The sequence below is a fragment of the Hydra vulgaris genome, chromosome 12 (genome assembly GCF_038396675.1).
Source record: "Hydra vulgaris chromosome 12, alternate assembly HydraT2T_AEP".
In the NCBI taxonomy this organism is placed as follows: Eukaryota; Metazoa; Cnidaria; class Hydrozoa; order Anthoathecata; family Hydridae; genus Hydra; species Hydra vulgaris.
In genome coordinates, this window is record NC_088931.1 from 78,453,485 (window position 1) to 78,465,541 (window position 12,057).

A 12,057-nucleotide genomic window follows, 5' to 3' on the forward strand; every position below is an offset into this window, starting at 1 on the left:
GTTGTGTTGTGAATGAACTTTTAAATGAAAATGAACTCTTTTTATACTGTTTGAGTTGAAAAGAGAGATTAAAAAAAAACAAGTACTAAACAAGTTTTTAAAAAAAATGTTAATTCTTAATCAAGAGTCTAAAGTTCAATGTGGTGTGATGTACTTTAAACTTTGTACTTTATACTTTTAATTCTGTTTTAATGATAGAGATAATGTTGTTATGACTACTATTTTATATAAAAAGAGTGAAAAAAAACTTGTCCAAATCATCTTCTTGACAAGACAGCGAGATAGATAAAATGGAAAAGGAAGAAAATAAAGAGTTAAAATCACTCGAAATTACAGATATTCATGAATGGTCTTTTTATGAAACAAAAGAGAGCGCTTGTTTTAATCTGAGAAGCTCAAAGGATGTTATACTTCAAGCACATCAACGTATTTTAGTAAGTACTGGAGTGTATATCAATAAAATGGATTCAAATTTAGCAGGACAGGTATATTCAAAATCAGGTATAGCTTACAAATATGGTGTGGTAGTGTTGAATGCTCCAGGAATAATAGACGCCGATTATAAAGAGGAAATTAAAGTCTTATTGATGAATCATTCTGAAGAAAATTATGTGATTAAACGTGGAGATGCTATTGCTCAAATAGGATTTGTAAAAATGTTTAAAGCTGACAAAAATGTAATAGAATTTGATGGGTGTTGTTGTCGTGGAGTAAAAATGACAATGATTAAAGACGTGAGGAAGAAGAAAGGGTGGTTTTGGTTCCACTGGAAAATAATTTTTTTGTAAAATATTTTTTGTTATATTTTGTAAATGTTTTTTATTTTTTTTAGATTAGTAAAAATTATGGCTTCATTTATTTTTACCGACAATCCAATTTTTTATTCAATGGATTATGTGTTGACAAAATAAAAAATTTAGATTTTCGACTATCCATGTTGGAAGAAATGCATCATAATAATGGTCATGGCAGCAAAATATGGATTTTTGAAAATTTTAAAGAGCAGTTAAAAGATGAAAGCAAGGCTTATTATAGTGTGCCTTTTTATTATAAAAATTATCAATTTTTAATGAAATTGACTACCCATACGAAATGCGATAAACATGAAGAAGAAGAAATTGGATTATATATAATGATGCGATCTACACTTTATGATGTAGTATTAAAATGGCCTTTTATCAATCGTATTATTACTTTTAAAATATGTGGTCCACATGGTAAACAAATAAAAAAAAAAGTTTTTCTACTGAAAATAATGTGTCTTTTCAACGTCCAGTTAAAGATCGAGAAAATGTTGGATATGGATATTGTAATTTTATAAAAACAGCAGACATTAACGATTATTTAATTGAAAATAATTTGTATATCAAATGTAAATTAAGTAATTTTTTAAATGTTTTTTGTAAATTATTTTTAGAAAAACTAAGAAAAAAATGGATTGACCTACAATCTTTGCTTGGGATACTATTTTACAACATGATGAAGAACAATATGGACGTTTATCAAACATAATGGGTTTTGTTGGCAACCGTCATATGGATTCATTTACTCATGTAATGAAAGATATTAATGATATGAAAAGTTCTTTCATGCAATCAATTCAAGTCATGTCTTTAAATAAACTAGATTGCTATTTGGATATTTTTTCTAAAATTAAACTTGATTGTGGTGATGGAGAAAAATTACTTATGGAAAATATAGAAGATATTGTGATTGAGGATATGAACGAAATGGAAAAGAATAGTTGTATTTATAATTATATATCGAGTTTAAAAACTATTGCAGGAATTTTTTCAGAATTGTTAACTTTTAGTTATAAATATATTGAATGTAATCACGATTTACAATATCATTTTAAACATTTATCTGTATAATTTTTTTATTTTTTTAGATAACTATTTAAAAAATGAGAAGATAAAGAATACGTTCTTTGGAGCGCAGGGTATGAAAATGAAATATTATATTCTGAACAACATACTCGTTTAGAAATCATATCAGCGTTTGTAGGAAACTGTCAAGCTATTTTATTTAGTGAAGCACTTGATAATATGATTGGAATGAAAATGAAATTTTATCGAACATTTGGAATTAATCACCAAACTATTTCATCAAATTTATATTTGATTGTTTTTTAAAGTATTTATCAACAATGTCAATTTGTAAAAAACATGTTATCATCAATTGTTATAATAGATGAGGATTATAGTGTAGAAAGTTATTTAACAAATGTAAAATTTATTGAAAACACTTTTTCAGAATTAGTAACTTTTATTAATAATCATATTGAATGTAATCAAAATTTGGTATATCAATTTAATCATTTAACTGTATAATTTTTTTTAGATTAACTAATAAGAAAAACATGGATAATGAAAAATGGTCTGATGATCGCATCGAATGGATTACCAAATATTACAAACTACATCATTCTGAACATAAATTATGGAAGTTTTTGGAAGAATTATCACCTGTTTTTTACTTTCATTTTGTTATCGTTAAAGAATTTTTAACCAATGATGATCATCAAAATGGAATAGTGGGGGAACTTGAAAAAATAACAGAAATTATAAATAAAAATAACGAGCAAATCAAAAAATATCTCAATGTACGTCATTTTTTAATAGAGTTGGTCAATTTCATGATTGTCATTTGCAATGCTGCAATTGAAGAAGACGAATTTATTGTAACAAAAGAAAAGGAAGAATTTGCAAGAAGAGATGAAGCCATATTTTCTTATATGAAATTAAACGTGGACATGAAAAATTTTCATTATATTTCAAAGCACGAAGAAAGATTAATGTTAAAAAAAACAATTAAAAATTGTTTTATGATTACTCTTGTAAATATTTTTATCGAGTAACCTATTTTTTTTTTTTTTTTTTTGTACTTTAAAAAACTTTGTATTTTTTTTTAGGTAAACTAATAAAAATATGGATTTCTTTCGAGATTATAAATGTGGAAAATACATCTCTCATAAATACAGAAAGTTGGATAAACTTAATGCAGATATTGCTGTTGAATATAAAATAGTAAAATGTTTTGTTAAATATGGTGAAAACTTTAAAGATGTTGTTAAAAATTTTCACGACAACATTTTAAATGAAGCAGTAGATGAATTGAACAAATTAATACGAAAAGATGCTGAAAAAGATGGTTTTATAAACAGATTAAGAACTTTGCAACTGTATATGCAAGCCATGTACAAATTATTTACGACAAATCAAAAAAATATTGAATGGCTTAAAACAGAGTACAAGAAGATAAAGAAAAACAAAAAGAAAGAGATGTGGCTATGTTTGAGTATATTGAAAAAAATGTCCCCGAATTTCGCAAAGACATAATGAATCGTTTTTCTTTTGTCAACAAGACTGAAAAAACAATACGTATTCGAGAAGAATTACAACGTTCATTTTTAAAAACAATGGAATATTTGAGTACCTTTTTTGATTAAATTTTTTTTTGTAATTTTTTTATAATTTTTATGATATTTTCTTTAGATTACATAATAAAAAATGCCAAATTTAACAGTACGACCAACTAATAGTTTAATGACACCTGTTGAAACCTCATCACGTTATATACAACTATGTGCAAAATCTCAAAAAGTTAAAATTGATTATGTAATGAACAAACCAAAGAAAATTGTTTTCACAATAATGAGACCAAAATTGTTTGAGAAATTTAAATGACCATTCAAATTAATTTTTATTGTATTCAATTAATTTTTATTGTATTTTTTTAGATTAATTATTTTTTGTAATTATTTTTTTGTATTTTTTTAGGTTACATAATAAAAAATGTCAAATTTTAAATTTCATGTTGAACAACTCATCACTCAACTTTTATTATCAACAGCTGTTATTCATGATCAAACTCAAACGATAAGGAGGTTATTGGATCAAACAGAATCTTGTTCAAAAGAAACTTGTACTGGCTTTAGTCCTTGTGATTCTTGCAAAACAATATATGATTTTGTGAAACATTATATTCGTGAAGAAAATATTAAAAAAACTGTGCTTGAAATGTTTGAAAATTATACTTTATTATAAATCTTTTGTATTTATTTTTTGTAATTATTTTTTTTGTAATTTTTAGGTTACATAATAAAAAAATGGTTGTGGTTTGTGAATTTGAAATTGTTAAAAACAAAGATGGAAGCTTTGGTCTTATTGAAGATATTGATCCTGACAACAACGTTTTTCGTTACAGCCATGTTCTTTCCGATTTTACAAGAGTCACTTATTTGAATGCTAAAGATTTTTTTAAGAATGAAAGTGGTTGTTTGGAAGATTGTTTGGAAGATTATCATCTTAAAGAATTGTTTCAAGAAGAAATGACTCAAGAAGAATTTGACAAATTTGTAAAACAAGTGCAACAAATCGAAAAAATTATTGAAAAACTACGAGTTGATAAATATTTAGAAAAAGAAACTTTTAAAGAAGAGAAAAAGAAGTTTTTGAAGCATTTTTATTTTTAGATTGGCGCATGAGTGAAGAAGCTTCTGAAATGTGTGAAAAAGTAGCTAAAAAAATAGGGGTTACCAAAACAATACTCTTATTTGTTTGTAAAAAACCTGATTATGTTTATGAAGCTCTATGTAAAATAGCTCAATGTGAATGTATATCTAATTGTGTATTTTGTAATTTAAATGCTTGTTACATTTATGCTGAAATAAGAAAAATTTTTGCTTTATATTGAGTTTTATTAAAATTTCGTATACATTTTTTTTGTATTGAATTTTGTTTAAACTTTACATTTTTTGTATTTTGTTTAAACTTTGTATACATTTTTTTGTATTTTTTTTAGATTACATAATTTAAAAAAATGGAAAATAATATAATGTTGGCTTCGAAAAAATTAGGTTTGGCTGAAGTATTCTTGAAAAAGAGATTTTCATATTATGAAGACTTGAAAAAGAATTTTAGATATTAGAAGATGGAATTAACTATTTGGCTTCGTGTCCTTGCGAACCGAATGATATGTGTACAAAATATCGAGAGATCAGATCGGAAACTTTATGTTCGGAAACAAAATATAAAGATTCTTTATATTGTTTTTTTTAAACTTTGTATACATTTTTTTGTATTTTTTTTTAGATTACATAATAAAAAAAAATGGAAATTATTATAAACTCTTCGAAAAAATTGGAATTAACAGAAGTATTGAAGAAAAGAATAAATTATTTAGCTTTCTGTCCTTGCGATACGAACGATTTGTGTGTAAAATGTAAAAAATTGAGAATGGAAATTTTATGTACAGAAAAGATGACTACCAAAGAATATATAAACATTTTTTATATATGATTGAATAATTTTATTTTTTATATTGAATTTTCTTTAAATTTTTTACATTGTATTTATTGTATTTTTCTAAGGCATTTTTTTTCAAATAATAATAAATGGCCAAAATTTTGAAAAAAATGTATTGTAATTTTTTATATTTTTTTTAGATTACATAATAAAAAAAAATGGAACGAGATGATATTATATTGAAAGCTTCAAAAAAAATGGATTTAACTAAAGAACAACGCTTGGAAATTTATGAAAAACAAAAAAAAAGCATTAAATTTTTGGCTGAATGTCAATGTGATGAATACGACGAATCATTTCTTTGTTTGTGTTGTAGTTCTTGTGTGGATACAGTTTCAAAAAAAATCGATTTGTCTAAAGAACAACTCTTGGAAGTTTATAGAAATCAAAAAAAAAGGAATAAATTTTTGGCCGAATGTCAATGTGGAGAATACGATCCTGTGTACGATTATCGTTTTCTTTGTTTGTGTTGTACTTATTGTGAGGATACAGTAAAAGAATTTTACACTATGATAGTAAAAGCTTCTAATAAACTTGGTTTATCAACCAGATTATTAAACAAAACATTTTATATTCATCAAGATACGAAATACGTGATTTAGCTAAATGTAATTGTGATTTTGAACAAATGTGTCATGATTGTGATTTTAAAAAATTTTTGGTTTATCGATTGATTCGTAATTTAATTATTTTTATAAGTTCTTTATTTTTACTTTATTTTTTTAGATTACATAATAAAAAATGCAACTAACAGAAAATGATTTGGATTTTTTGATGGAAAAAATATTCCAATTCAATCAAGCTCACCCAGCTACTTTGGAAGATATTCGAATGCATGCGATTACTTCAAAACAAATTTTATGTAATTATTGTAAATGGCATGATTTGAATTACAAGTGGGATGAATTTTCAATGAAGAAATGAAAAGAATACCTCATATATTGATTTTGATGGTCTTTCAATATATTAAAATACATTATCATGTTTATTCGAACTTAAACTTTGAATATTTTTATGATTTTTTAAAATTAAAATGTAAAGAAGATGTTTTAAATCATGTAAAAGAAAAATGTGTAGAAATTAAAAATTGTAAACATTATTTAAACGAATGTGAAGAGTGATCAATATAGATATTCTGATGGAGAGAGTTGTTCATTTATATATTGTGAAAAATGTTATAATTCTGAATATTGATTTTTTTTAGATGAATAAAATAAGAGAAAACCATAATAAAAAAATGTTCAAGATGTTAATCAAACAAAACCAATTGTCTGAAGACGAAATGATAGTTGCAAAGTTTTTGGTTAATGAACCAGATGATTTATTTTGTAAAGTGGAACGACTTGTTGAACAGAACATTATTTATATGATGTTTTTTATAAAATACGCTATAATATATTTGTATTCAAAATAAATTTTTAAAATACGAACAAAAATGTTAAATTTATTTTTTTTTATATGTACTTTTTTATATGTACTTTTATTCTAAATAAAAAACGTTTTTTTTTTTCAGTAAATAATAAAAAAATGTTATCTTCGCAACAACAAAAAGCACTTCAATGGGTTGATAAAGGAAAGAATTTTTTTATTACTGGTGGCGCTGGATGTGGAAAAAGTTATATTGTCAACCAAATTGCTCAAAGTGAACAAATTTATAAAACAATACATATTACTGCGAGTACAGGAAAAGCAGCTTATTTAATCAATGGTGTCACAATACATGCTTTTGCTGGTATAGAAACCGGTGTTAAAAGTGTTGATTATTATAAACGTCATATGCATCCAGACATTAAAAAAACGTGGTTGGAAACTGATGTTTTAATTATTGATGAAATTTCAATGATTAACGCTTCAACATTTGATTTATTACATTCAATAGCTTGTGAAATTAGACAATGTTACGATGAATTATTTGGTGGTGTACAAGTGATTGCTTGTGGTGATTTTTTTCAGTTGCCACCTGTTACAGGGCAATTTGTTTTTAAATCACAAATATGGCAACACTACATGACAGAAGTGTTGGTTTTAACTCAATGCTTTAGACAAAAAGACGATGAACAATTTTTTGGACTTTAAATGAAATACGTTTTGGTCAAGTTTTAGACAAAACTATTGATTATTTTATGACACGTTGTTTTGAAAAAGATGAAAATTTAAACTCTAAATATACAAGATTATTTTTTAGAAACATCGAAGTGGATGTTTATAACAATCAAAAAATGGAGACTATCAAACAAGAAGGGTATTGGTTTTATGCTAAAGATGTTATTAAAAATCGAAATATTCCATGCACGTTTCAAATTCCAGCGGCTGTTTATCTTAAAATAGGTGCTATTGTTATGCTTGTAAGAAATATTAATGTGGAAGAAGGTTTGTGCAATGGTACTATTGGTACCATCATTTTAATAGAAAATAATGCAGTTTGGGTGATGATGAATAAAAAAGAAGTCAAAATTGAATGTGTCAAAGAAGAAATTTTAGATTGCTCTCATGCTGTCGTAGGCTCAAGATTTGGTTTGCCTTTAAAATTAGCATTTTCTTTTACTGTTCATAAAGCTCAAGGAAGTACCATGAATAAAGCCGTTGTTCAATTTAATTTAAAGGCTTTTATTAATAGTCTTTTTACTATGTTTCTTTATCACGAGTTTGTAATATTAACGATATATTTATAATTATTAATAATAAATTTGATTTACGAACACTATTTAAAAGTATTACTGTTGATTCTGATGTTTTGGAATTTTATAAAAAATACATGTAAATTTTTTTTTTTAGATTCTTAAATAATGAAATTTGAATATCAAACTGAGGAAACTCGTTTTAGTAATAACAGTATATACACTGAACATTTTTTTTACATTAAAGATGATTATAAAGATGAAGATATTGTAGAAGAATCACAACTTTATTCTGAAACTCAAAGTCCTGATGAAATTGTTCATCATGTTGAACAAAAAACAATGGAAGGATTTGAAACACAAATGAAAGACGTATCTTTTTTGGTGACTTGTTTCAAAATTTCTTATTGGGTTATAATATTGTTACTTTGTGTTGCAAGTCTATTGAAAATGGTTATTGTAAAATAATGAAACGTTGTTACAATTCACCTGTTTATTTTATTAAGCCTTTAGAAGGACCAACAAATTTACGTTTTATTCAAGATGCCAATGTGCGAGGTGTTTTTAATGTTTTAGAAAACGATAGCGGATGGAAGATAATACGAATATGTAATATTAAAATTAAAACTTTATCCAATTTAACAGAAAGATCCATGATGAAATTCCAGATTTTGAATTGTCTGGTTTTAAAAGAAAAATGCTCATGACAGATGAACAAATTGAAAAAAAGAAAAAACACAACAAAAGCTATTATGAAAAAAATAAAAAAATACTAAATCAACAAAGGAAAAGCAAAGATAATCAAAAGAAACACATGAAAACATATTACAAAAAAAATCAACAAAAGAGGAAAGAAATGGACGAATGGTTTGGTGAATGGTATAGACCTCATTCTATAACACAATGGGAAAAATCACTAAAAAGTTTATCTTATACTAATCTGTCTTATCAACAAAAAGAAAAATGTTTTTAGATTATAGTATTTTGTTTGAACCAGGATTGTGTTTTTATTCAGCGTTTCTCGTCTCTTTGTTGATTCGTCAATGGAATGTGTGCACTGTTAAAGAATGGAATAAAAAAGTGTTGGAAAAAAATGCTACTGATTTATATTCTGAAGAAAATATTTTACAACTTCTTTTTTGAAGATCAAGAAGAGCAAAATATTCTAGCATGGAAAAACGTTTTACAACAATTAAAAGAAAAATCTAAAAATATGTCATTTCAAACTTTGATTGATTTGTGTCATTGTTTTGCTTACGAAAATACTTTTGATCGTATTAACATTAAAATTTTTGCCGTTAACAAAAAAAACACCAAAATTCGATTGTTGCATTCTAAATTAAAATCACAATATAAAAGTTTTCTTGCAGAATTATTAAAAGTAGTTTACGAAAGCGCAAACATTACCAAAGACGATCAAGATTCTCAAAGAGTATTTATTAACGATGAAGAAAGAAATAAAGCCAATCAACGGAAAAAAGCAATCAACACGATAAAAATTTGTATTTTTCAAAAAAACAATTCTTTTCACGCTATAAGCATGTTAAATGAAAAATTTTCTACAAAGTATTTTTGTTCTAACAACTCGCATGTTTTGTTTCAATGTTCAGATTGTGGACAAAAATTTACTACAGAGAAACACAAATGCGAAGGTTATTATAAACCGGACAAATTTACATACGGTGATTGCATTACTCACTATCGACCACAAAATTCGTTCATGTGTACAAGTAGAAACTTGTTTCCTTTTTTAATGACATTTGATTGTGAAACGAGTATTACAAAGTCTGAAGAAAATGCTACTTCCAAAGTCAAACCTTTATCTGAGTTGAATTATTATTGTCATTCCATTGTGATTCAATGCATTCATGAAAAATTAGCAAGAGAATGTTTTGGTTTGGATGAACAAGGACAAGTCATTACTCAATGGATTTTTTATTATGAAAATACGGTTGAAAGTTTAGAAAGAAATCCTTTAACCTGTCTACCAGACTATTTTCAACCAGGAGTTTCTTTACTTCACAAGACACACAGACGTATCTTGTGGGAAAAGTTAAATAGTGAAAATAATGAAAAATTAAAAATGGAATTGAGAGTTTACGATATCATTGCTTTAGCAGATACTTTAGTTCGATTTACTTATGAAATATGTTTACCGCGTTTTGAAAATTTAAATATATCAAGTGAAGAAAGAGATTTAATATGGCAAGAAGAAAATCCTTTATGTTCTATTTGTAGAACTCCCGTAGATAAAATACGTCAATCTGATGTTTATAAAAATAAATTTTCTCACATGACTCCTCAAGAAAATGAAAGATTAAATCATAATGAATTTCGCATTTATAACGACAAACGAATTCAAGTTGTGAACATGGTGTTTCAAAGAGTAGGACGTTTAGAATTGTTCATGTTACCTTGTCACGTTCAAAATTATTTAATCAACAACGATGCTGAAAAAATAAAACAAGATTTATTTCGAGTTTCCACTTTGTATTACATTTGTTGTAGATGGTGGGAAAAATTTCAATACCTACCTGCCACTAACGGTTTATTGAGTGATTATGTGAGAATCACCACTGGTGAACTTGTAGATTATATGAAACAATTGTCTTTGCTTATCATGACCGAACACCAATTTGAAAACTATTTTAATCAAGAAGATATAGAGTTGTTAGAAGATCCCTACTTTTTAATCAAAATCTTTCGTAAATGTATTAACGAAAGTGGTGATCAATATACAGATAACCTTCATTTTTTGTTTCTAATGAGAAAATTCAAGCAACCCGTCTACGAATTATGGTATCACACCATGTTGGTTGCTTTTAATAATCAATTTGAAACAAAATTTAGTTTATCTGATTTTATTCAAGATGAAAAAAATCGAGAAAAAGTTTTAAATAAATGCAACTTTTTTCTTAACGCTTTTGAAGATTATCTTGTTATTGATCACGATCATTTTTCAGGACTAGTGTACGGATTAGCTCACGATTATTGCAACAAAAATTTAGGTAGATATAGTCTGCATTTGTCTTGTCCAATTTTTGCTCACAATGCTTCTTTTGATAATCGCATTATGATTGTAGAAGGTTTAAAAAAAATGTTGGATATTCCGTTATACGGTCATTTGGCAGAATCTGAAACTACACCTTTTAACGCTTTTATAAAATATAGCAACATGGAAGATGTTTTTGTTATATCTAAAAATGTGAGCAAAGTCAATATTATCTGCATCGGTAAACATATTAAAATTGTAGATAGTTTGAAAATTTTAAACTGTTCTTTAGAACAAGCCAGTAGTATGTTGTCACGAAAAGCTCAACATCAAATTGTCAACACCATGTTGCATTATTTACGACCTTTTCATCCCGAAGTAAATGATTTAACCGACAATCCAGAGTTTAAGAACTATTTTATTAAAAAAACATTATTTCCTTACTCGCAAATAACAGACGAACTCTTGAACATTGAGTATAAAACATTTCCACCTATTGAATTATTTGCTCAAAACGATTTAATGAAGTCTAAAAACTTACAAGAAGAAATTAAAAAATTGAAAGAAGCTTATGAAGGTGTTCAAAAATTGTGGAACTTTTTAAATTTAAAAACTTTAAAATCCTTATTGCATATCTATACTGTGCTCGATACGGTCGTATTAGGTTCTGTTATGATTGACTTTGACGAAAGAACATTTGAATTTACAAAATTTCATATTCTAAATCATGTTAGCATTTTTAGTTATACCAGCAAATTAAATTCTACCATCAGTTTAATTCCAATCCAATATCCTGCGACCAACGAACATCAAAAAATGATTGAAAAGAGTATTCGAGGCGGTATGTCCACCAACGGTACGCAAAAATTCGCCATTGATACAGATTACTTTGAACCTAAAATAAAAGAACTCAAATTAAACAGCGAATTGAGAGGATGTTTAATTTTTATGGACGAAAATGGACAATACGGAGGAGCTCAATTAAAACCTTTACCTTTTCACATGAAATATTCTTTTGATTTGGAATGTATCACTTTAGACGATGTGATTCGAAAATATCATCGCGTTAATTTAAACGGTTTCTCAACTAGTGCTTTAGTCCATTGTCAAATTACTATGAAACCAGAGTATCAAGATC

At 26.3% G+C, this 12,057-nt stretch overlaps 1 protein-coding gene across 1 annotated transcript; it reads left to right on the forward strand.

The window, feature by feature from the left end:
* The first annotated feature begins 7,528 nt into the window (after positions 1-7,528).
* LOC136088380 (ATP-dependent DNA helicase PIF1-like) lies at positions 7,529-7,981 on the forward strand. Its single transcript, XM_065812085.1, has one exon. The coding sequence runs from the start codon at positions 7,529-7,531 to the stop codon at positions 7,979-7,981; it is 453 nt and encodes a 150-aa protein (XP_065668157.1).
* The last annotated feature ends 4,076 nt before the right edge of the window (positions 7,982-12,057 follow it).

Bases quoted from the DNA above. Each gene is read 5' to 3' on its own strand.
- LOC136088380 (XM_065812085.1), top strand. From the start codon at position 7,529: ATGGAGACTATCAAACAAGAAGGGTATTGGTTTTATGCTAAAGATGTT.